Source organism: Pinus tabuliformis, chromosome J (assembly GCF_031772625.1).
Source record: "Pinus tabuliformis cultivar Carrire ecotype Pingquan chromosome J, CPIR1, whole genome shotgun sequence".
NCBI lineage: Eukaryota > Viridiplantae > Streptophyta > Pinopsida > Pinales > Pinaceae > Pinus > Pinus tabuliformis.
The window spans coordinates 106922446-106949426 of record NC_142295.1 but is presented as its reverse complement, the minus strand read 5'-3'; the positions used below and the strand labels follow the sequence as shown (position 1 = coordinate 106949426).

At 41.2% G+C, this 26981-nt stretch overlaps 1 protein-coding gene across 4 annotated transcripts in view; it reads right to left on the bottom strand.

Annotated features, from left to right (window-relative positions):
* LOC149225757 (alpha-mannosidase-like) overlaps positions 1 to 26981 on the bottom strand; it is a 535348-nt gene that overhangs the window by 332485 nt on the left and 175882 nt on the right. For all 4 annotated transcript variants that reach the window (XR_016247700.1, XM_089377304.1, XM_089377305.1 and 1 more), the window contains exons 18-21: positions 10185 to 10253; positions 9809 to 9880; positions 9254 to 9301; positions 8258 to 8377 (exon numbers count right to left, since the gene is read on the bottom strand). Coding sequence is in view for 3 of the 4 variants with exons in the window: in XM_089377304.1 (XP_089233430.1) it covers positions 8258 to 8377; positions 9254 to 9301; positions 9809 to 9880; positions 10185 to 10253 (309 nt within the window). In the remaining variant the exon portion in view is untranslated. The remainder of the gene's footprint in view (positions 1 to 8257; positions 8378 to 9253; positions 9302 to 9808; positions 9881 to 10184; positions 10254 to 26981) is intronic.

Sequence of the window (26981 nt, the reverse complement as noted above, 5' to 3'; positions counted from 1 at the left end):
ACGTTTCAAACCCCAAAGGGGGTCCATCAGGACTAATTTTAGAATATCAATCATATTCTAAAATTAGTCCTGATGATGGACCCCCTTTGGGGTTGGAAACGTCGACAGAATGAACATGATACTGTGGATAATCTGGATCATGCTACTGCAATTTTATTATTATTAAATTGACTTATTAAAGCATGGGTTTCATGCTTGGTTCAATTGTTTTAGGTCAAAGCCTCCATTGAAGGCCTCTAGGGTTTATGTCAAGTGTCCTTGTCCATGTCATAATGTAAAGAACCCTTCTTGGGATTTATTTTTCAAAGAAGAAATTTATTTTATTATATTTTAGGTCTTCTAGGCCTCCTCCACCAAGTCGGCCTCAAACAGGGTAATTCGACCTCACTAAAAACCTATATATTGGAGCAACTCAACCTCATTTATAGAGCAAGTCAACCAAGTTCGATTTGCAAAAGATTGTAGTTGGAAAAGTGCAAAATTCCAAGGAAGAAGAGGACAAGTCTAAGGGCAAAGAAGAAGGTCTCTTTCAAGGTCAAGAATTCGATTTCTCTCTCTCTCATCTCAAATGTTCGAAGTTCTGGAGTTTTGCTAGAAGGTTGAAATTTTACAGTTGTTGGGGAGGCCGAAATTCTGGAGTAGCTAGGCCGAAAATTCTGCTGCTAGATCGAAGTTCTGGATTGAAGTTGCACTTTAAAGTGCTGACATTTGAAAGACTAAGAAAAGGGTATTTACGAGGAGGAAGGGTTGACTTGGTGGAGGAAGGTCTGTGGGTCTAGAATCTTGGTCTATCTCATCTTGTTTTTGAATCTACTGAAGGAATAGTTCATTGACTAGGTTTTCCGCTATATAGGGGTTTTAGCCCCAGTTGTCTGCCTACATCTGATGTCCCTGATCTTCATGTTTTGCTTTTGATAATTGCTTGATGAAACAAAGATAAAAGAACATAAGAAAGTTAATAAGAACATAAGAATATCACAAGTAATTATTAACATAAGCAAATCTTTCTCCCTTTCTGATTTTCCAACACTTATCCCTTTGTCAGCCCTTTTCCACCCTTGCTTCTGCCTCCTTTGCCCTCGGCCTCCTCTGTCTGCCCATCTTCTCCTTGTCACAGCCCCTTTTCAGCCCTCGCTCTTCCTCGGCCTTTTCTTCCCTTTGGCGGCAACCCTCTTAGGGCTTGCAGCAGGCCTAGAAGGCCTCTATCCTCTTGGCGGCAGGCTCAATGAGGCTTGGCGTGGCCTCTAAGGCCTTGTTTTTCCCTAGCTTAGGCCCGATTAGGCCTTCCTCCCTAGCCGCTGCCTTCCCTTGGCTAGTTCTTGGATTTCTAGCCCTCTTTGTCCCTCTTTCCATCTCTATTTAGTCATTTTGATTTCTGAAGCTAATATTGGTAGTTTGGGTTAAAATCCTGTGTTTATAGGTAGCCATCTCACTAGAAGGATTTTGGCAAGTGGGTTATCTTCTAGGCCAAAAGGCCTATAGGTTTGCACGATCTAACCCTCATTTTCCCTCACTGTTTACTTCAGCAGTCTTATCTTTTCATAACAGTGATAAAAAACCATAAAAGTACCATAAAAAAATTCATTAATTGCTTAACATATTAAGGAATTCATTTCATAAGTTGGGCATCTATTTTGGGCTTGATTTCATGAAGAATTGATGACTGTCATGTTTTCTATGACTGCATTCTAAAACCTGAAGTAAAACAGTGGCATTTTGAAGCATAAAAACTGATAGCTTGCAGACTTGAATGTAAAAATACACAAGATGTATTTGACATAATAATTTATTATCTATATATAATGTATAAGTGATGAATGTTACAATGAGGACCCGCACATATATACCTAAGCAGGTGTCCTTTCGTGAATGGGCATGTCTTTTAGACATGCTTTTTCACTTAACTTAATGACTATTTAACATAATCAATATTTAATTATTTAATATTTACATTTATTTTATTTATTTACTTGTTATGAATTATATTCGTAGCATAGCCCCTTCCTTCAAAAGCTTTGTCCTCAAAGCTTTAATGCTCTGTATTTTCTTCACTTAGTGTCTGTCGTCTCGATGTGTATAATCTAATCATCCTCTCGTCTTATAGCTCATCAGTAATATTCCCTTGGAATTTTATTTTTTTTTAATAACTTTTTTTTTCTTTTTTAATAACTCAATTTTTTTTTTAAACAACTCTATATTTTTTCTTTTTGTTAATATATATATATATATAAAATAATTACATAAATATAACTTTATATATGTATTATATATTAACTTTTTATATGTTAACTCCTTTTTTTTGTTCCACGCTATGTTCACCGTTAATTATCCACGAGCATTTTTGTCTGCACAGGCTCGGTTCGAACCACGATGGAATAAACGCCAGAAATCTGGAAAGACTTGTGCGTAAGAGGATTGCACAATTTGTACGTCTCACCCGGAATCGTTCTAACCAAAAATAGGGTTGTCGCAAATCAACAAAAGGTGAGATGGACAGACAATGGTCGAATTTAACCATTGTATAACTATGCCTTGGATATATATATATATATATCACCACAATTATATATACCACCATTATTTATGTCACGACCGTATTTAAACCGATCTGACGTATCACCGGGGATCACGTACGTATGACCCAGTGTTTGACCGCGGACATACCCTATGACGGTGGCAACAATTTTTTTTTTAATTAACAGCGAATTCGTGTGAAGGGCGGGGAGTGACAGCATATACAGATAGTTTATGGGCGTGTTCCATTGTAGTCTGGCTGTCGAGCAGGTATGTCGAGCATGAGGGATCGGCGGAACAGTTAGTGTAGTCAACGTATTGTCAACGGACTGTCTGCTGGAGGAGACCGCAAGGAGGGTCGATGCAGCAGCAATTTGGGATATACATAGCCAGCAACAAACTGATGGAGCACCAAAATAAACAGTTCCCAAGAGCCAAGTTCTTGCTTGTTGGATACTGACAGATGCTTCATCTGTAGTTTCTGAGTTACATTTCATCCTTTGGGACCACAACGCAATATATCCCTTTAGAATCTTTTCAGTGTTATACATTTGTACAGCTGAAGAGTCTTCAGACATGTAATCAGTCCTTCTAAGATCCTGAATTTCAGGCATGGTGCCTCCTTCACTACTTGATGAATCTACCTGTCTCTGATCTTTATTGTTCAGCCAACCCTGTTTATCTACTGACCCTTCAGATGAAGCATGTGAATAGCGATGATTCTCCCTTGGCAAATGAGTAGAAGGTGATTGAACTGAAGATTTCCTTTTTGAAGTTGGTGTCTTAATTAGGGCCAATGTTTCCAATTCCTCAGATGCCTGGTTTTGGGGCCCAATCCTTGAGGAATTAGGATTGTTAGGATTATCAATGACATGAGCTCCATCATGAGAATCCACAAAGAACAGATCCCAAGGACTAGCAGTTTCAATTTCAGGATTGCCATCGAAATTAAACGTTGGATCAATAATGATCTTGTCCCAATCCAGTTTATTGTCCTCAATTATTGTTCCTGTATCAGATGGCAATGGATTGAGCTCTGTTTGTAATTCTACGAGATCCAATTCGATTTGTAAATCTGTGTTTGTTGTAACAAGATTGTTTTCTTTCCTCTCAATTGCTGCAAGTTCTTGCTGCTGGCATGTATGTCTTGATTCAAGGAGTTTGTTGTCCTTGTACTACTAGTTGGGCATGCATTTGAAGATGCAAGGGCTCTTTCTAACCTTTCCCATTGTGATACAGGCAGTTGAGCTTAATTTTCTCAAATGTAGCAAACAAACATTGTTGTAATTATGGCTTGGGTTCTTCTTTTTCCTACATGTTGTATAGTACCAATTATCTTTCGTAGGTATTGACATTACTTTGGGATTACAACAAGACATGTGAAAAGACTCCTCATTTTTCTCATAACCACTTTTACTGTGTGAATTCATATCCTTCTCTCTATTATCAGAATTCACTTCCTTTTCATCCTCAAAATAAGTAATCTCTGCATCTTCATCATCAACAACTGTATCATCATCTTGATCTGTATCATTCCCATCCACATCAAGATAAACTTCATCTGGATCATCTTGATCATTTTCTGCAACATCTTCATCTTCAATATTATAATCATCTAATGCTTCACCTTGTTTTGTTTCTTTATTGTCGCTATCATCTTCCTTATTATCGATTTCCGCATAACTTTTCTTAAAACATGTTGTAGCTTCTGCACATGATTTTTCTAAACGCTGAAATGCTTCTTGAATTTTACTAAACTGCTCAACACATTCAAGACGTGAATGTAATGGCACATTATGCGGCGAACAACGTTCAAATACCCGCATGATTATATTGTGCGCCATGGCTCTGATACCACTGAAGCATAAAAACTGATAGCTTGTAGACTTGAATGTAAAAATACACAAGATGTATTTGAAATAATTAAAATATATATATATATATATATATAATGTATAAGTGATGAATGTTACAATGAGGACCCGCATATATATACCTAAGCAGGTGTCCTTTCGTGAATGGGCATGTCTTTTAGACATGCCTTTTCACATAATTTAATGACTATTTAACTGTAACATAATCAATATTTAATTATTTAATATTTACATTTATTTTATTTATTTACTTGTTATGAATTATATTCATAATACATTTGCATCTTTAGAAGGCCTAAACACTGAGAATTTGGTGATTTGAAAAGTGATTTGGCATTTGGTTTCTATCACTTGCATTTGGCATCTCATTTTGCATCTAAAAGTGCTCTAAAATTAAGGTTATTCACTGCTGTCCTAAGAGTTTATTGCTCATTAAATGACACATTTGGCGTAAGTTTACTCACTGTTAGCTCACTGCTCTCATAATTTGTCTACTGCTTTCAAAGAGTTTACTTACTTCTCATTTGAATTTAATTGGAACATACATGACATAAGTGTTTTCTATTTCTCATGCTCTAATAGTTCATTGTGGGAAAAAAATGTTCTATTGTGTTATGGATAAGGATACTAATATTCTCTTGTCTCTTGTGAGTTTTTTTACATGATCTTTAAAGTTACAGGTTTGCACTCATAAGCTCACTCTCTAAAAGCACTTTAACTTTCAAATGGTATCTTGTTGAATGGTTAAAGTTACATCACTTGTCTTTTGGAAGATCTAATTGTCTCTATCAATCTAATTGGCATTGAAGTAACTTTTCCTAATTGTGTTTAAAGAATATCATTGAGCAATTTGTGATCTTGGCTAATTAAAAATCTAATTGGTAATCATTGTGACATTTGCATCTAAGATCTAAGTATTCTTGGCTTGAGAGTTGGTGGATCTAATAGCATATCTCTTAATAATTGTCTTGTTAACATTGAAGAAGCTAATTGTTGAGAAATATTGGCTAAGAACATTTACATTCTTATTGTCTCTTTTGGATAATTATCATTGGCACTTTGTATTGTCTCATTGGCTAACTAATCTAAGTGGATTATTATCATTTCTTGGTATCTCTTGTTGGCACTGTTGAATTTAAACACTTGTCTTGCGGTTGAGATTACCTTTTCTAAGCATTGTTAAGTACTTGATATCTTGATTTGAAGTAAATCATAACTAAATACTTAAAAAAACATTTAAGTAATCTCACCTTAAGAATCACTCATTCATCTTGCATCTCATCTTAAGATTAGTCTTGCATTAATAACTTACCTCCAAGCATAAGCCTGGTTGATAGAAAGATAGGAACACCTTTCTCACCTAGCTTGAGGAGCCTAGCATCTCTTTAGTGGTTAACACGGTGACCTTGCAATTGTCAAAGCCACAGTCTCTGTAGCGTTGGATGCACTGGGTAGTTAGTACCTAAGGGGAGGTATCATTAATCAAGCCTTTGCTTGCTTCCCCTTGGCCTCTTTCTCACAACCTACTCTAGAGACTAGTTTCAAAATAGTTAAGAGGAAGGATACACCTAGAATAGGCATCTAATTAAAAGTAACCAAGATTCTTACATCACACCTAAGTCATAGGATTTGCATACCATATAGGATAGTCATTCATTAACCAGTGGTTGTTCATCTGGTTACTTGGTCTCTAATTGATTTAAAACTAATTAACTCCATTAGGCACTGGTCTCATTAAGAATTCAATCTAATCACTAAGCGCTTACTAAATCAACCAAGTGGCTAGGCCATTCAATCATGTCTCCTGGACTCGTTGGTCGCCAACTTGTCGTTCATTTCTATCTTCCATAGGGACTACCCCGCATTGTTGGGAGAAAGCTAGAACGGAGTGGGCGGGGATCACATTGACAGCCCTTGCCCGGAGTCGTTGCCGCATTGTGCCTATACAATCTGAGCGACAACAGTGCACTCTGTGAGCCTGAGAAATCATCTACACCACTTGGAGGGCTTCCTCATCGCTTGGATTTAGCCTGAACCATTTCCGGGTTTTTGTGGGTTTTGGGAGAGGAGTCCGGTGCTAAATTTTCAAAGCATTCTGAGGAGTATTCAGCCCTGAAATCACTGTTCCAACCAACAGCTAGCAACCATTTAGTCATTGAGCCACCCACTTCAGTCATTTAGCAGATTTTACATTGGAGGGAAGCCACATCTTTCTGAGTTTTGCTTAGCTTTCCTAGCAAACCTAGGTTTTATTGTTCCTCTCTACTCTATGTACTGATTAATAGATGGCTCAGATTTACTTGCTGCTTTCAGTTGCATGTTGATTTTGTGGTGTTGTAGTTCCATTTTCTTGTTGTTCCTTGTACATTGCTTTGGTATTTGTTGTTAATTTCCATTCGGGAATATTACACTAGTCATATGAGCTTCCTTCACTAATGTGTTGGGGCCAGATATTGAAGACTTTGGATTTCCCCGTTGTGTCAATAGTCTGCCCATGGAATTTATAGCATTTTGTGCTCAAGAGTTCGAGGTTTTGATTGGCCATTTACCTCAGGGTCCTCTATGTGGTGCTTCCATGATATTGTGGGCCCTTTGCAAAATCTCAGGGATATAAGGAGCATATAATTCAACCAAGGAAAGAAAAGAATGGAACTGTGCTTTTAAGCAGTGGATGCTAGTTTTTGTGAGTGGATCCCAGTTTTTCCAGCTAAGATCATTCACTTCACTGGCAATTCCAAGGATACAAATGAAGTTAAAGAACGCCCAAGAAGATAGTGGATTTTGGAGGCATAGAATGATCCATTCCCCTTGAAAGAATGACAGTGATCATCAAATGCAATTGACTATAATGTGTATGAGCTCACACACTCACACATCTGTGCTTTTTGTAACCTTGTTTTACACAATTTCATCTCTGAACTTGGACAGGTGAAAATTTGTGATGTTATCATGCTCATACTTTAATAATTACACGAAGAAAATTTATTAGAGCAATTACACTGTATTCTGAATATGTCTACTTAGTACTGACATCTCTATAGGTGTAGGTAAATGTCTTCCACTGTAAGCTTTTTTCACATGTCCATCCATTGCAAACAAGATCTATAACATGAGACTGGTTGCCAGATTTAGCATAGAAAAGTTTTTGTCCAAAGATTAGAAGAAATCTGCCATAAGGTCAACTTCTCTAAAAGAAATGTACTTGCTAATCTGGCAAATAGTATTCAAGTTAATTCCATCTCTTGTTAAATAATGTCCACTACATTCTGAAAGTTGATGCTATGATGTGATCCTCAAAACGAGCATGAAAGAGGGATCCATATGATGAAAAAAAAAATTACTATAAAATACAAATAAAAATAAGAATTGTGAAATGGAGACAAAAGGACACCCCAAATCAAAATTATAATACTCAGGAGTATGCTGAGTATTCAAGTTTCAACTCTGTACTTTCCATGCATTGAACAAGTATTGGGTGGTCAATACTTGTCTTGCTTGCACCGATGGAGTATTGTGTGATCAATGCTCTTCATACTTGCAAGTATTGGCAGGTAGTCATTGAATGTGCCATCCTAAACCAAATATACTCATCATACTCGTGAATATCTTTTCATACATTAAAGATGTTCTTTTTGTGTCTTCATACTATCAAATATGTTAAGTATGCCAATTATCCCAAGTATAATATGGGAATGGTACTATACTCCAAATTAAATATCAAGCCTCAAGAACAATTCAACCATGATATCATAACAAGTAGGAAATAGAATAGCCTTTTTAAAACTTCCAAGACAGAGAGAAAGAATTACTATGTTGATACATTGTTAAGCATAACAAAACAATATTAGATGATAATCAATAGAACTTACTCTCTTTAGAAAATCCCGACCGTTGGAATCTGTGAAGAATTCTCCATTTGATGAAAGGTTTGTCATGAATCGTACTACTATCTCTTTCCCTAGATTGTCATCAACTGGAATTGGCCCAACCTGTAAATTGTGACCTTATCAATGGCAAGATGAGTAAAAAAGGGAATTGTTACAACTTATGCACTAGTTTAAATCAATAATTGGAAAAATGATAGAAGGGTTTGATGCAAAAAAATTCAAGGGAAAATGTGAAAAATAAAAAGAAAAAAATGCAAGACGATGCAAGGAAGATTATGGATAATGATATCAGTTACATAAAGATAGCACAAGCAAAGAACTAATTTCATTTATTTCTCCTTTCAAGAACCAAAAATATGCAACTAGACTTTGATGATTAATCTGAGATTGCAATCATATAAAGTCCATTTTTTACATTTTTTACAAAGGTGGCAACATGCATTAACCCACCCTGATTATACTACTTTTACAGACATCAAAATACAACCCAGTCCCAAATTTCCCCCTTTTCATGGTGTACAGATACATCAAACAGTCCCATTTCTTAGAAGAATGCTGTGTTGCCACAAGATTTGCTGAGGCTTCTATATGAGCCTGTGTGTAAGAAAAAACATTACCATAACTTGTGTCTGAAAACATGAAACAATGCAGTGCCATTTTTTGAGTTATTTTAATTACTTTATTATCCTTTAACTTATTTGTGACATAAAATTTTGATGAAGATGATCAGCTAGAGGATCAGATGTGATATGAGTGCAACTGTAAGATATGTGTTACTTGGCTTTCTCTAACAAAGTTTTCGCTGAAGAAATGAGAATCCTTTCAACAGAAAGGAATTACTTCACACATATACAAGAAAGAAAAAAGGATAAGGTTCTGTCATGCCCTGGTAATAAAAGGAGTTAAGAATGATTGATAAAAAGAAACAAAGCTATATTAAATAATAATATAAATGCAAATATTTCACAAGGAATGTACCAGGAAATCAATTTCAGCATCCTCTGCATTCTTGTACAACCTAACTACCTGCACAACTTTCATTTCATTCTGTCAGCTTTATCCCCACTCTTATCGGAATAACTCATTAAACGATGCTACTGTGACCATCTAGGGTACATCAATTGTCAATAATATAAACTAGGCAACAATGTTTCCTATGACAAACAAACAAGAATATCATGTCAATTGATAGTCCCTAAAAACTATCAGGTGATACGAAATCAGTATTCATCACAAAAGTTCTTTTGTAATTTTAGCATGTACAGTAATGGAGATCATTCATTCCCTTCCCCAAAAAATTTGGCCTTTCAGCTCCTTGAATATTTCCATTACAAAGATCCAGACATAATCACTACATAGCAGACAATGGCACTCGTGATTACAAAATAAAATCAATTTAAGAAAACATTTACTCTATATTATTAAGATCTTTTATTAAATTAAGCATGGCCTTTTAAAAATGGTTGCAACCAGTTGCATGGAACTTCAAGATCAATATAGAATTAGATGGCATAAATAGTTATAAATACAAACCTGCGAGACCCAAGGAGAAAACTGTTGATGTACTTCACTCACAATATCTCCTTGTATAACTGACTGTATAGCCTGCTCAATCCAGAATCACTTATACAAAAAAATCTTTCACTCTAAACATGATAAAGGAAAACATATTGCAAATGGCAGTCTTTGAAGTTGCAAGGAATGGTTACTTATATAAAATAGAAAAGACGTGCCAAATTTAAGTTCAGATTCCAGACCATCCTTGACTGGAAGAAAAAGAAAATGAATGCTATTGCATGTTAAAGATATTGATGAATGATGAATTCAATATTTCAATATGATGGACATGTCTAAGAATACAATCCAGTTTTTATTCACTACATCAATACAGGACCAAATTATCACAGACCTGATCACTTGATCCCCCTAGAGGAAAGCAGCTTGAACTGTTGGGGCGAAATACATAAGCACCAGAAGCCTGCAACAAAGTTCATGAGTAATATAAGGTTTGTCTACTCTTTAATTCAAGAAATTCTTCACAAAGTGAACAAGAATTGAATTAACTGTGCAATAAGCAAAAAATTTGCATGCCACGTCTCAGACAAAAATATTCCTCAAATTGAAATATTGTTTGAAATATGATTTCTCAAAAATAGAAAATAAATTACTATCACGCGTAGCTTTCTGTTCTATGGGCCTTCTACATAGTGATCAAGTTTGACTTGGCTGTCCCTTTCTGTATAATGTAAGCAACCCTTTTTGAATAGTCTAAGGAATAAAATGGTTATATAATTAGTTATGTGAATTAGTGGGACATTGATTGTAAATTCGACATTGAGGATCATGCTAAGGGTTGTGACTAGTGATCAATTGTGTCCTATTTATAGGCGTTAGCTTGAGTGAGATAAGATAATATAATTTTATTAATGTCCAACGAATGACCATAAATAGGTCAATGGGACAGAAGGATACAACCAGTATGAGTACAATGTGGGAGTGCAAATGCAACTCCTAGAAAATGCCAAAGCTAAATCTAGGATAAAATGAAGTAAATAAGGATACAATAATAGAACAGCCTCATAGACATGTATATAACTAGATCGTGTGAATAATTCCATGGTTGGAAGTCAATGATGTCAAGAGTCCCGAGTTTGATAGCCAACGGTGAGGGGGACGAAAGTGGCACTGGCTCGCTATCGGAGCCCCCTGGATGCAACGAGGAGTCTAGCTGCATGATCTTGTGGTGGATGTAGGAGCGAGGGATACTCCTAATATTTGACACCAAAGGAAATAAGTTTTGGATAAGTCTCCAGCTGCTCCGTTGGGGCTAAGGAGGAACCCGTCGAGTGGGGGGGAGGGGGGGCGGGGCTGTTTTGGAACCGTCTAGTACTAAACCCTCTGATGCTTTGGGTGTGAGTGAATTGATGTGTTGTTCGGCACCTCCATAACAGTCTGGAGGGTAATGCTTGGCCTCCCAAATGGGGGGGGTGAGGGGAGACTCGAGGTCTCACTGCTCAACTATCTAAAATACCCTAGAACTCAGCGCGTCACTTGTTACTCCAATTAGTCAGATCAACATGAATGTATGATGTGATCATCTAAATAATCGCTGAGTGAGATGGAGTAGTTAGGATCTGAGATTTGCGTCTAAATATATCCCTGATGAAGAGGACTAGGCATCTCTAGTTAGGAGAGGGATCCTCCAAACTCTCTATATAGTCAACGATTACATCCTCTGATCTCATAGTATATGGGGCATCAAAAAATGAGGGAAATCTTTGGCTCTTGTAGATGGCACAACTGGAGACCCTATTGGATTGTGGTATACGGTAATTCATCTCCACCCAAAGTCAATGGGACCCAACTCGAAGCTGCCCTAGTGGGATCTTAAGTGAGTGCATTTAGTACCTACGAGTATAAGGGGGTTGGACAATGAGGCCATCATGCAACTCCAAAAAATGCTCTAGGTAGAAGGACATAGTTGAGTCAAGGCTCATCGAGGGGGTTGTCTAAGTGACCTAAATGTATAATCCATAGATATCCTCTATGATGGCCTGATTCAGTGTCTATCAATTCGATAAGAGATTTGTTGGTCCGTCAAGGGAGAAACTAAATGGAGGAAGGCATTCTGAGGAGATGGTCATTGACTAAAGGAGCTAAGAAGCCTCTTTGAATCATCCATGAGCATGACTTGACAGGGTAGCCAAAGTGATGGCCTCCAAAGAACAAAGTGCAAGATATGGGTATCTCCCTCTCCCAGTAGCAGAATCTCTATAAGTCCTGACTCGATGGAGGAAAGAGACCAAGCAAAAAAGGACCTCAAGGCGAAATGGGTGGACCCCGAACTCTGCCTACATAATGGGTTGTGAAACTGTGCATTTGCAACGAATGATACATCAAAGAAGTAGGGTCTAGACTCTCCTCATTGTAGGCCAACCTAACTATAGTAAACTGGGTACCCAGATCTTAGAGCCATAGAGGACTGTGGGTCAGATAATGGCCTCCATGAGGTGGATCTTGGAGAAGATGTCCTGGAACTATGCCTAGAAGCATTGTCGCTCAATGAGAGCTAGGGAGCAGTAACCTTTACTAGGTCAAGGTTGGAGTGCCTATCGCATACCAAATTTGGGCCCTATGAACAGCACCCCCAAGTAGGTGTAAGATGTGGTGATCTCAATCTCTGTCTCGTGGTAGTAGAAGTGTAGATCTACAATAGAGTTCTTCGAGGCATTGAAGATCAAAACCTTGGTTTTACTCAAGTTGACCATCAGTTGACGAAGGTCACAGAAACTGGCCAACACACCATTTTGTCAATTGTAATCCCTTAGGAGTAGAGGCCAACAAGACCAAGTCATCAACGAAGAGAAGCAAGGAGATCAAAACATGATGCAGTAGGCAGTCGTCACTCTTTTGTATGTGCTCATGGAGGAAAGGCTGTTGATTTGGGATAGCATCAGATGTGCTCTAGGCCTCAAATTTTGAAGGGAGGCTTAGGCACATGTATTCCAAAGAACCCAGAAAATGTTTTGGGAAATTGCACCCAGAAACAATTTTAATAAAATAATTAATATTTTTTAATGGGACCCTAAGTCTAAACTTAGGAAATTAAAAATATTAATGGGTATTAATCTAATTGTGGGTGTAACTTCTAGAAGAAGACGAGGATCAACCTAAAATGATTTTAGCCATTAATTAGCTTTTAATCTGGGCCGTTGAATGTCAACGAGAATATTATTTAAGGGAACTTGAGGGTCATTTGGAAAACACACCAAGAGATCAAGAGGTCGAATTTCTGAAGTGAGAAGTTCTCAGAAGGAAGTTCTCATCAAGGAGATTTCTTGAAGTTGAGGGCTAGGGATAACATCCGGAGAGAGAGATTTTCTCAGTCGGAGAATCATCGGCAGAGAGAGGCAGAGAGTGATCCAGCAGCTCTCATGCAAAGGCTGACACAGGGCCACGGAGAGGCAGCGCAGAGGGTGAGAGAGAGTCTGAGACTTTACTGGGCAGAGTCAGTGTCAAAAGCCGGGAACCGAGGTGTGAGACCGAGAGGTTGAGAGCAGAGACTTCGGGCAGCAAATAGATCAGTTGGATGGGTGACGCAGTGCCTAGAGAGGTTGACGCAGGGACTGCGTGAGGACTGCGCAAAGGCAGCATAGGGCCTTCCAGAGGCACTTCATCCAATGTTCGGATCAGTCGGGATTTTCTCAGTGATTATGTGACGTGATCTCACAAATCTTTCTACTAGTATTTCTCTCTGAAACTAAATAACCCAAGAGGTATTTAGAGATGTATTCAGAATTTGCTACTGCTTAATAATAATAAACCCTCAGATCTGCTGCACTGGTTTTCCCGCATTGGGTTTTTCTGGGGACTTTTGTCCAAAAATAACGGTGTCATTTGTGTTGTATTTTCTTTCTTACTCAGTCTCTTGTTTCTGCATAATATTTAATTAAGTGAAGGTTGCAGTGTATGTATTACGATATTTGTCGTAGGAAACAGCAAGTAATTTGTTTAAAGGAATTTAACAAATAGGAGTAATATCATCAGTTGCTGCAGTAGCAATTTCGGTTGTGGAATTTTCACATGTTATCGGAGCTGCAAGTGAAGCAAGAAGAGCAGAGCCAGTAGATCCAATGCTGAGCAGAAGAGGGAGTTTGAAAAAGCTGCAGGAGGCAGCAGTTCGAAACCCCAGAGGGTTTGCGCAATTCTTAGCCGGAGGGCTAAAGTTCAAGGCAGTCTCTCTCCGAGTGAGTCGACAAAGAGAAGGACTTCCAATTCGAATTTTTGTTGGGGCAGAGGGAACAACGTTGATATTTCTACAGGCAGTTTATTGGGCGGAAGATCATCAAAAGAAAGAGGAGAAGCATAGTTAAGGGTATTTCTTCCTCAAAGAATTCCTAGCCAAGGAATTTGAATTCTCTCGAGCTGAGCAACAACAAGGGGCAGCAATTTTACTAGCTTCAGCAGGGAGTGCGTAAGCTAGCCCAGCAATAGCACAGAAGAGAGAGGATATTTTCGACATTTGTGGCAAAAATGGCAACCAGTGGCTTGAGGGATTAGGACAGGTTGGATGGAGCATCCAACTGTCATCTGAAAGGCTAGAATGTCATTCCTTCTAGATGAGCATGCCCTCAAGACATACGTCAATAGCGTGGTGGCTGAACCTGCAGACCCAAATCCACTGAAGAAGTACAAGGCAGAGATGGCGAAGGCCAAGAGGAGGATCTTGGATGGATTCAAGTATCACGTGGTGTGTCACGTTGCTAGCAGAGGGACTACTAAGAAGATGTGGGATGCCTTGGCAACGCTATATCAAGGATCTTTCGAGTAGCAGAAGATGTACTTGGAGCAGAAGCTGAGATCTGCTCAGATGCAAAATGGAAAGCGTGTGGATCCATTCCTCACGAAGCTGAAGGAAACCCGTGATGAATTGTCTGTTGCGGGGCATACACCTTAGGATTCAGAGTTGGTTAGACTAGCCCTCAATTCTGTCTAAGATGAGTGGCAAGTCTTTGTCCAGAGTATCCTGGGCAGAGTAGCATTGCCAAATTTGGATGAGATGTGGGCAGCTCTAAAACAAGAGGAGTCGAGGAGAGACTTAGTCAAGGTCAAACTTGACGGAAGCAGCAACAGCAGTGTGTCGAAGCCCAAGGAGGGGAGGATAATGCAGCCCTTGCATCGAAAAGATAGCAGGAGCAGCAGAGACGAAAGAAAGACATCTCGAAGATCAAGTGTTTCAGGTGTGGTGAGATGGGTCACTATGCTACTCGATGTCGTCTCAAGAAGAAGGGCAAGGATGAGAAACACGATCCAAAGGTTGCGCCTGCAAAGATCGAAGAGGAGTTCGCCATGACAGCCGAGATACCTCCATGAGGGAGGTGGGTTGATTTGGAGCTGTAGTTCGAAAGAGCTACAGATGGGCAAGATCCTTGAGGAGTCCACCTCTAGGATCATTTCCTTGCTACGGGAGCCCAAATCAGAAGTAGCAGGATCGACTAGTGTCGAATGGTGTCGAGGATTGTCAAGGAGACAGTTGCAGTGGCTAGGAGTGCCAGAGACTAAACAGCACAGGGCAGAGTTGGTAGCAGTGCAGATGGCACGGAGAAGAGGTCAGCAGCAGCGTAGTAGATTCAGGGGCTCCAACATTCATGTGGTATCATACTGAACATGGTAATTTAGTAATTTTGGATGTTTTTCCGTTCTTGATTGAGAAGCAGCAACAGTGTGCAGTGCAGTGGTAGTTGGCAGTGGCAGTGCTAGCAGCAGCACAGATGCAGCACTTGAGAGGGAGTTGTAGTACGGATGCAATGTTGACAGTGGCAGTGTCAGCAACAGTACAGTTGCAGCAGCAGCGCAGTAGTTGGTGGACAACATGTCAGACATCAGCAGCACAGAGGATGATGCTTCAGAGTCAGAGCAGTATGCAGCAGCGTATATTGCTAGAGCACATTCCTCACTAAGAGGGAGTGTTGATTTGGGGTAGCATCGGATGTGCTCTAGGCCTCAAATTTTGCAGGGAGGCTTGGGCACATGTATTCCAAAGAACCCAGAAAGCGTTTTGGGAAATTCCACCCAGAAACGATTTTATTAAAATAATTAATATTTTTTAATGGGACCCTAAGTTTAAACTTACGAAATTAAAAATATTAATGGGTATTAATCTAATTGTGGGTGTAACTTCTAGAAGAAGACGAGGATCAAGTTAAAATGATCTTAGCCATTGATTAGCTTTTAATATGGGTCGTTGAATGTCAACGAGAAGATTATTTAAGGGAGCTTGAGGGTCATTTGGAAAACACACCAAGAGATCAAGAGATCGAATTTCTGAAGTGAGAAGTTTTCAAAAGGAAGTTCTGATCGAGGAGATTTCTTGCAGTTGAGGGGCAGGGATAGCATCCAGAGAGAGAGAGAGATTTCATCAGTCGGAGAATCATTAGCAGAGAGAGGCAGAGAGTGATCCAACAGCTCTCACGCAAAGGCTGACGCAGGGCCGCGCAGGGCCACACAAAGGCGGCATAGAGGATGAGAGCGAGTCCAAGATTTTGCTGGGCAGAGTCAGTTTAAGAAGTCGGGCGTCGGGGTGTGAGACCGGGAGGCTGAGAGCAGAGACTTTGGGCAGCAAATCGATCAGCTCATTGGGTGACGCGATGCCTAGAGAGGTTGATGCATGCACTGCGTGAGGACTGCGCAGAGGCAGCGTAGGGCCTGCCAGAGGCACTTCATCCAGTGTCCAGATCAGCGAGGATTTTCTCAGTGATTGTGTAAGGTAATCTCAAAAATCTTTCTGCCAATATTTCTCTCTGAAACTCAATAACCCGAGAGGTATTCAAAGATGTATTCAAAAGTTGCTATTGCTTAACAATAATAAACCCTCAGATTTGTTGCACCGGATTTCCCACATTGGGTTTTTCTGGGGACTTTTGTCCAAAAATAACAGTGTCATTTCTGTTGTATTTTCTTTCTTGCTCAATCTCTTGTTTCCGCATAACATTTAATTAAGTGAAGGTTGCAGTGTATGTATTACGATATTTGTCATAGGAAACAGCGAGTGATTTGTTTAAAGGAATTTAACAAATAGGAGTAATATCATCAGTTGCTGCAGTAGGGATTCCAGTTGTGGAATTTTCACAAAGACTCGAGCTTATCAATGTAAATCCCAAAGAGAGTCAGAGAGAGGGGACATCCTTGCTTCACCCCAATGGTACTCTGAAGTTTGAAAGACCATGGGCCATCTTGAGGGGCCCCAACACTAACTCATAAAGTCTCATGATAGTAATTAAGAGGGTCTTTGATATGCCAATGTCACAGAGCCTCTGGAATAATGCCTCCCTCGAAACTATGTCAAAAGCTTTCTGGAAATCTACAAAGCAATTGTAAACTCATGAAGAGTGATGACGAGCCTCCTCAATGATGGCTCTGAGGGAGGAGATGTCATCAATCGTCTAACAATTTGGGCAGAACCCTGCTTGTCCTCTAGCTCTGAGATGTTGATTCCCCAATTCCTCAGAAATCCATTGGTGTAGAACTGTGGCATAAAGCTTGGAGAATATGTGGCCCACCATGATAGTTCAGCAGTTATTTGAATCAGCACTGCTCCAATATTTTTGGATCGGATGGATAATGTATCTTGTCCAAGAGGGGGGATCTTGAACAATCCACATGGTTAAAAAGATTTGCAATATAAGACTCAAGTGACTGAATGCCATGCTTGAGGAATTCAACATAAAACCCATCCTCATCGATTGCTCTATTGGTACTCAAAGTTTTGGTTGCTTTCCTAATCGCCAATTAAGAGAAGAGGTGGCATAAGCTGGGAGGGAATGGGATACAAGTGGGGGGTTGTCTAGGGACATCATAAAGGGAGGTGGTGTCGGAGAACATAGTATGGGAGTCAAGGGCGGGAGACATGGCGTGAGGTCTAGAAAAGAGGGCCCGCCAAAAAGTTTTTGGGGAGTGGTAGAAAGCATCACAAAGTTTCCATCTTCGTTAGGAGAGGAATGTTTATTTTTTGTGGCGAGGTAGTCACAATAAGCTTTGCGGAGGTTAGGGGAGGAAGATGGGTCATGCATAAGCGTGAGGTAGAGACATTTATAGAAAGATTTGCACTCATCATCAAACCAAAGTTTCATAAGATAGGTATTGCGAGTAGTATGAGGGTGAGACTTTTGAGTGGAATGGGGGTAGAAGTCAAGGGATGCTTCCATGAGGGCCCTGTAAAGTGTTTCGTATTTAGCTATCGTTGTGTCTAAGTCTCTAAACTCAGAGATGGGAGGGAGCAACACCTTGAGGCAGGTATTGTATGTGTCTGCATAATCTCTATCAAAAAGGAAGGTGGTATAGGTGGATAAAGGGGTGGGAGGGGGTACGAGGAGAGGAGAAGGGGATGTAGATTGGGAGAAGGCGAGGAGAGTGTGGTCAACCAAAGTGATGCGGGAGGCTGAGAAGTGTTGGATTTGGGGGAGGAGGTCTTGGTTGGCTAGGACATAGTCAACTACACTAGCTCCACCATTATGAGGAAAGCAAGTAAAATCACTTGAATCATGGAAACAAGGAAGCCCATTCAGGATCAGTAGCCTATGAGATTCCCCTAGCTATAAGAGGTATCACCATAACTGGTGAGGGGTACATGTCTGTCTTGTCAGCTCCTACGAAGACCCACTAATGCTAGCTCCAACTCCTGAAGGCAAAGTGCATCATCTACTTTGTCATGGATGGGTACCTGCAATTATTTGGTGCATGCATTAAAATATCCTAGAAGGATGATGACTTCGAGAGAGTAGTGGGAGATGTTTGCATAGAGGTCAAGGAAAGGGTCTCCCTCAGACTCCCTATGAAGTGTGAAGTGTGATGTGGTAGGCGGAAAGTAGCAAACTTTTTAAATTGGCAACTAGGGCCAAACTCCATGTGGGTCGGCTTATTTATGGCAGCTGATATTTTTATTGGATCCCTCTCGTCGAGAGGTGTAGGATTGATCCAAAGATCATCCGATTCTGATAAGTATTTATGGAGATATGAATTTATTTTGTTTATGTAATTATTATCAAGCCGACCAGCACATATGTAGGCTCTAGAAGCCCAACCGACGTGTCTATTCAACTTCTACGTTTTTAGTATAAATAGAAGAGAACTTGAAGACATTTTACACACATCTCTTGTGATCTCTCTCCACGTGTTTGGGTTTTGTGGACAAAGAGATCTAGAGGAGAATACGTTGTTCTAAAGGCTGATCTAGCCTTACCCTAGCTGCAGTCAAACAAGGCATAACCGCAGTCTGATTAGAGCTCAAGTGCCCTAGCCGCAGGTCAATCAGCAGCCCTAATCTACGCAGTCTAGGAGGCTTCCATAACGCAGTAAAGGGAGGCTTGAACGCTGATCTAGCTGCAGTCATAAAGGTTATCTAAGCCACAGTTGGAAAGGCCTGAACCAGCCGTATGTGAAGGCCTAAATCCGCAGTTCTAAAGAGCCCTTATACGCTGTCCAAAGAGGCCCTTACACGCTAAACAGAGGTGCCCTAAATCTGCAGTCTATTGGGCCCTAAATCTCTGTTTTATTGGGCACAGGTAAGGGCATTTCCAGTGAAGGAAGAAGGGACGTTTTAGGTCACTCCTATGACTGTTTTGGAGTGAAAATTAACCAGCAGAAAGGCCACAATAAAGGAGACAGAATTCTGGGCTGTTTTGAATATTATGTATGGGCTGGAAACTCTGTTTCAGCAGGCCGTGGGTACAGGAAGCCATCTGTGGTAGGCCGCAGGCCCTAAGCCCACTGAAAAGGCATTGCATGGGACTGTTTGGTGGCTAGATTGAGCCCTAATCAACAGCGTGGAGGCAGAGGACTTATACAAGGGTAGGACACTGTTTTGAAGGCTGTTTGGTGACTTGATTAAGGGCTGTTGCAGCATATGATGCCCTAACCAGTCACAGTTAGGAACAGCAGCGAAAACAGATTGGAACATCAATTTGTGCCTTGTGTTGGGTCAAGGAAGTTGACTAGTTTTGGATCAGATTGTTGGACAGCCTGTGGGAGCAAATTTGAAGGCTTGATTGGGTGATCGTAAGCCTTCATCAATGCAGATCTGACAGTGTTGTAGTGTTGAAACATGATGATGCAAGGGCAGCATGATGATGCATGAGCAGGATGAAGTATGAAGTCATGGACAACTTGATGTATGAGCAGCACAATGATCATGAGCAGCATGATGGTGTTACACGGTAAGGTGCAGCAGATGAACGAAATGGATAGGTGAAGTTGTCACCTTGGAGATTCAGTTGAAACAGAATGTCTTCAACTGATCTCATCATTATAAGAAATGATCTATGCTCAGATCCAGATAAGTCAAAGTGTTGACTTCTGTTGTAAATGTATTATCTCTCTCTCTCTCTTTCTCTGCTGAACTTTGAAGATAAAAGAAGATTTGATCAAAGGGTTTCCCCACACATTGTGGGGTTTGTCCCTGGCTCGCGCCATATCTTGTGTCCTCTTGTCTTGGCTTGTCTTCTGCATATCATATTTATGTTCTATCTGCAGTTTATCGTAATGCTGATGTGATTGCTAACTGTGAAAATTTAAATAAATTGCTCTAGCATAGAACATACCAAAACTTAACATGGTATCAGAGCTGAGGTGAAGACAATGCCCAAGCAAGAGTGAAAGAGCAATCACCAAAGACAGTTGGGACAAGACAAAAGGATCAATGGGTTCTTTACACTTCACTTAGGGTGAAGTCGAAGCAGAGCATATTATTAGAATGGCATAACAGAACTTCTGATGGTATACCTAAAGATCACTTCATTGGGAAGTTCGGATATAAGGGTGGATGGAAAGGTAGATGTCTTGGTTATGAGTTCGGCCCTTATGCGAAGGAGTGTTCGAATGACAGAGATGCAGGTCATCAAAGACACAGCCAACTCTTCAAGGAAGCAATGAACCCTGGTAAGAAGAACCAAATATTGTTTCTGATAAAGGAGTGTTATCTTGTAATGGCCCTCTCCTTCAGATTCTTTGGGAATCTGGCATATTGGTTGTAGTGCTTCAATGCACTTCATCAGATAGAAGGGTGCACTCTCTAATTTGATAGAGATGGAAACAATCGTGGGATTACACTTGGAGCCGATGCCACCTATCCTGAAAAGGGAATGGAAGTCAAAGGTTTTATGGTGGCATTCGTCAATGGAAAGGTACGTGTTTGAAAATTGAATTTTCGAAGATGTTTTTGAGTTCAGGGTTGTATCAAGTTGCAGGAAGTCCACTGGGGAATATAGACACAGCACCAAGAGGTCTATGTGTTAGATGGTGACAGAGATGCCTAAATTCAAAAGAGCATGTAGGTACATGTCTGAGATGTATCGAAGGAAAATCTTACAAGGGGTCCATTCCCCCTCATGTAACAGGTCCACAGGCTTGGAACAACCCGAGGAATTTGAGACTCATGTATACAGATGGAAGAAAGCCCTCTATGGCTTGAAGAAAATCACCTCGGGCGTAGTATGAGAGGATTGATAGCTGTCTAATGCAGCTGAGATTCACTAGGAGTGAAACCGATCCAAACCATTACTCGAAGGTTGTGGATGATAAACCTCTCGTACCGACACCTATGTCTAACAGGTGCAGACCCTCTCATTTATAGGAGACAGAGGGAGTTGGATTCTGAATGTAGGAAGATAAGCTGCAAGCTTGTGACTGCCTCGAGGATCTTAACTTTCAGAATTTATATGGTAATGATGTCGGACCAGATTTGGGAAATGCCTCTGAGTTTCATAAACTCATTCGCGTGGATGTTCTTGAAGAACCTCCGTCTGGACATATGTGTTGCAATTAGCATGGTGAGCTCATATTTGGTTGAGCCTCACTAGATTGGTGCCAAGAATCTTCTAAGATATCTTCAGGGCACAATCTCTCATGAATTGAGATACACTGCCGGAAATATGAAACCACATGATTATTCAAATGATGAGTGGGCAGGCAGTATGGAGGATCACTAGAGCACTTCTCAGTGTTGTTTCTCTTTGGAATCTACCTCGATATCCTGGATGAGCAGGAAGCAGAAGTCGGTGACTCTGAGCACCACCAAGGCAGAATACATTGCTGATAGTATGGCCTTCTGTGAGGCAGTCTGGTTGCTGAAGCTCTTCAGTGAGCTATTTGTACACATGATGAATACCACTATGATTCTCTGTGACAACCAGAGATGGGATTCGATTATTGAGGAATCCCGTATTTGACAATTGCTCCAGCAGATAGACATCAAATACTGCCTTATCTGGGATATGGAAAGTCGATGAGCAAGGAGGCTCCATCGCACTGAGATGATGTACAGGACAGAGCCCTGAGGAAAGATCAAATTTGTGATTTTCCCGAACGACTTGGAGTCGTCGAGAGACCTTTGTAAAAGGGTCCTGCATGCTGCATACATTGAGCTCTAGGAGCTTTGGGGGGATTGCAGTTCTATTGGAGCAACATACGACCACAGGGTGACTCACCCTCCCCTGGTGGTGCGCACTGAAACAAGATGATTCGCTCTCTTGTGGGACAAGATGATTCGCTCTCTTGTGTAGCAGGATGATTAGTTCTCCTGTGAGGCCTGGATTGATGTGTTCTCCATGGCGATTGTAGCAGGATTGATGTGTTCTCCTGTGAGGCCTGGATTGATGTGTTCTCCATGGCAGCCTGGATTGATGTGTTCTCCATGGCGATTGTAGCAGGATTGATGTGTTCTCCTGTGAGGACAGGATTGATTAAGTTCTCCTGTCGAGGCATCCTACCCATGCAGTTTGGGACTCATGGGAAGTACCTCTCATCTGATCAATGAGCAGGGAAATGAAGTTAGGGACCATAGTAGTACCGATGGACGCATCGTTGTATCTACCGTACTCCCTACGCTAGGATGTCCTCCATTGATCTGGGATCAATGATACTGGTCTGGGACCAGTGGTAGGAGTTGTACATGCTATGACGCTGACTTCGGGTCGGCTGAGACTGGTCTGGGACCAGTGGTACATACTCCGAGATTGACTTCGTGTCAGTGCAGTGCTGGTCTGGGACCAGTGAGAGTGGTACATACTATGACGCTGACTTCGGGTCGGTTGAGACAGGTCTGGGACCAGTGGTACACTCTCTGAGACTGCGATACTGGTCTGGGACCAGTGGTAGGAGTGGTACTTACTATGAAGCTGACTTCAGGTCAGTTGAGACTGGTCTGGGACTAGTGGTACGCACTCTGAGTCTGACTTCAGGTCAGTGGAGAATGGTATGAGACATTCTCGATCAATTCTTCTTCTTCTTCATAGTTCAGCGGAGATGAGCAGAGCCAGCAGAGCTTAGCAAGAGCAGAGCAGAGCCAGCAGAGCTGAGCAGAGCCAGCAGGGCTGAGCAGAGTTGGGCAGATTAGTGCAGGGCACTAATGGCAGAGATAGTACAGTCAGACTTATGGATCAATGGATGGAGTTCTCCCTAGTTGAGAGGGAGTGTTAAATTGGCAACTAGGGCCAAACTCCATGTGGGTCGGCTTATTTATGGCAGCTGATATTTTTATTGGATCCCTCTCGTCGAGAGGTGTAGGATTGATCCAAAGATCATCCGATTCTGATAAGTATTTATGGAGATATGAATTTATTTTGTTTATGTAATTATTATCAAGCCGACCAGCACATATGTAGGCTCTAGAAGCCCAACCGACGTGTCTATTCAACTTCTACGTTTTTAGTATAAATAGAAGAGAACTTGAAGACATTTTACACACATCTCTTGTGATCTCTCTCCACGTGTTTGGGTTTTGTGGACAGAGAGATCTAGAGGAGAATACGTTGTTCTAAAGGTTGATCTAGCCTTACCCTAGCTGCAGTCAAACAAGGCATAACCGCAGTCTGATTAGAGCTCAAGTGCCCTAGCCGCAGGTCAATCAACAGCCCTAATCTACGCAGTCTAGGAGGCTTCCATAACGCAGTAAAGGGAGGCTTGAACGCTGATCTAGCTGCAGTCATAAAGGTTATCTAAGCCACAGTTGGAAAGGCCTGAACCAGCCGTATGTGAAGGCCTAAATCCGCAGTTCTAAAGAGCCCTTATACGCTGTCCAAAGAGGCCCTTACACGCTAAACAGAGGTGCCCTAAATCTGCAGTCTATTGGGCCCTAAATCTCTGTTTTATTGGGCACAGATAAGGGCATTTCCAGTGAAGGAAGAAGGGACGTTTTAGGTCACTCCTATGACTGTTTTGGAGTGAAAATTAACCAGCAGAAAGGCCACAATAAAGGAGACAGAATTCTGGGCTGTTTTGAATATTATGTATGGGCTGGAAACTCTGTTTCAGCAGGCCGTGGGTACAGGAAGCCATCTGTGGTAGGCCGCAGGCCCTAAGCTCACTGAAAAGGCATTGCATGGGACTGTTTGGTGGCTAGATTGAGCCCTAATCAACAGCGTGGAGGCAGAGGACTTATACAAGGGTAGGACACTGTTTTGAAGGCTGTTTGGTGACTTGATTAAGGGCTGTTGCAGCATATGATGCCCTAACCAGTCACAGTTAGGAACAGCAGCGAAAACAGATTGGAACATCAATTTGTGCCTTGTGTTGGGTCAAGGAAGTTGACTAGTTTTGGATCAGATTGTTGGACAGCCTGTGGGAGCAAATTTGAAGGCTTGATTGGGTGATCGTAAGCCTTCATCAATGCAGATCTGACAGTGTTGTAGTGTTGAAACATGATGATGCAAGGGCAGCATGATGATGCATGAGCAGGATGAAGTATGAAGTCATGGACAACTTGATGTATGGGCAGCACAGTGATCATGAGCAGCATGATGGTGTTACACGGTAAGGTGCAGCAGATGAACGAAATGGATAGGTGAAGTTGTCACCTTGGAGATTCAGTTGAAACAGAATGTCTTCAACTGATCTCATCATTATAAGAAATGATCTATGCTCAGATCCAGATAAGTCAAAGTGTTGACTTCTGTTGTAAATGTATTATCTCTCTCTCTCTCTTTCTCTGCTGAACTTTGAAGATAAAAGAAGATTTGATCAAAGGGTTTCCCCACACATTGTGGGGTTTGTCCCTGGCTCGCGCCATATCTTGTGTCCTCTTGTCTTGGCTTGTCTTCTGCATATTATATTTATGTTCTATCTGCAGTTTATCGTAATGCTGATGTGATTGCTAACTGTGAAAATTTAAATAAATTGCTCTAGCATAGAACATACCAAAACTTAACATGGTATCAGAGCTGAGGTGAAGACAATGCCCAAGCAAGAGTGAAAGAGCAATCACCAAAGACAGTTGGGACAAGACAAAAGGATCAATGGGTTCTTTACACTTCACTTAGGGTGAAGTCGAAGCAGAGCATATTATTAGAATGGCATAACAGAACTTTTGATGGTATACCTAAAGATCACTTCATTGGGAAGTTCGGATATAAGGGTGGATGGAAAGGTAGATGTCTTGATTATGAGTTCGGCCCTTATGCGAAGGAGTGTTCAAATGACAGAGATGCAGGTCATCAAAGACACAGCCAACTCTTCAAGGAAGCAATGAACCCTGGTAAGAAGAACCAAATATTGTTTCTGATAAAGGAGTGTTATCTTGTAATGGCCCTCTCCTTCAGATTCTTTGGGAATCTAGCATATTGGTTGTAGTGCTTCAATGCACTTCATCAGATAGAAGGGTGCACTCTCTAATTTGACAGAGATGGAAACAATCGTGGGATTACACTTGGAGCCGATGCCACCTATCCTGAAAAGGGAATGGAAGTCAAAGGTTTTATGGTGGCATTCGTCAATGGAAAGGTACGTGTTTGAAAATTGAATTTTCGAAGATGTTTTTGAGTTCAGGGTTGTATCAAGTTGCAGGAAGTCCACTGGGGACCATAGACACAGCACCAGAGGTCTATGAGTTAGATGGTGACAGAGATGCCTAAATTCAAAAGAGCATGTAGGTACATGTCTGAGATGTATCGAAGGAAAATCTTACAAGGGGTCCATTCCCCCTCATGTAACAGGTCCACAGGCTTGGAACACCCCGAGGAATTTGAGACTCATGTATACAGATGGAAGAAAGCCCTCTATGGCTTGAAGAAAATCACCTCGGGCGTAGTATGAGAGGATTGATAGCTGTCTAATGCAGCTGAGATTCACTAGGAGTGAAACCGATCCAAACCATTACTCGAAGGTTGTGGATGATAAACCTCTCGTACCGACACCTATGTCTAACAGGTGCAGACCCTCTCATTTATAGGAGACAGAGGGAGTTGGATTCTGAATGTAGGAAGATAAGCTGCAAGCTTGTGACTGCCTCGAGGATCTTAACTTTCAGAAGTTATATGGTAATGATGTCGGACCAGATTTGGGAAATGCCTCTGAGTTTCATAAACTCATTCGCGTGGATGTTCTTGAAGAACCTCCGTCTGGACATCTGTGTTGCAATTAGCATGGTGAGCTCATATTTGGTTGAGCCTCACTAGATTGGTGCCAAGAATCTTCTAAGATATCTTCAGGGCACAATCTCTCATGAATTGAGATACACTGCCGGAAATATGAAACCACATGATTATTCGAATGATGAGTGGGCAGGCAGTATGGAGGATCACTAGAGCACTTCTCAGTGCTGTTTCTCTTTGGAATCTACCTCGATATCCTGGATGAGCAGGAAGCAGAAGTCGGTGACTCTGAGCACCACCAAGGCAGAATACATTGCTGATAGTATGGCCTTCTGTGAGGCAGTCTGGTTGCTGAAGCTCTTCAGTGAGCTATTTGTACACATGATGAATACCACTATGATTCTCTGTGACAACCAGAGATGGGATTCGATTATTGAGGAATCCCGTATTTGACAATTGCTCCAGCAGATAGACATCAAATACTGCCTTATCTGGGATATGGAAAGTCGATGAGCAAGGAGGCTCCATCGCACTGAGATGATGTACAGGACAGAGCCCTGAGGAAAGATCAAATTTGTGATTTTCCCGAACGACTTGGAGTCGTCGAGAGACCTTTGTAAAAGGGTCCTGCATGCTGCATACATTGAGCTCTAGGAGCTTTGGGGGGCTTGCAGTTCTATTGGAGCAACATACGACCACAGGGTGACTCACCCTCCCCTGGTGGTGCGCACTGAAACAAGATGATTCGCTCTCTTGTGGGACAAGATGATTCGCTCTCTTGTGTAGCAGGATGATTAGTTCTCCTGTGAGGCCTGGATTGATGTGTTCTCCATGGCGATTGTAGCAGG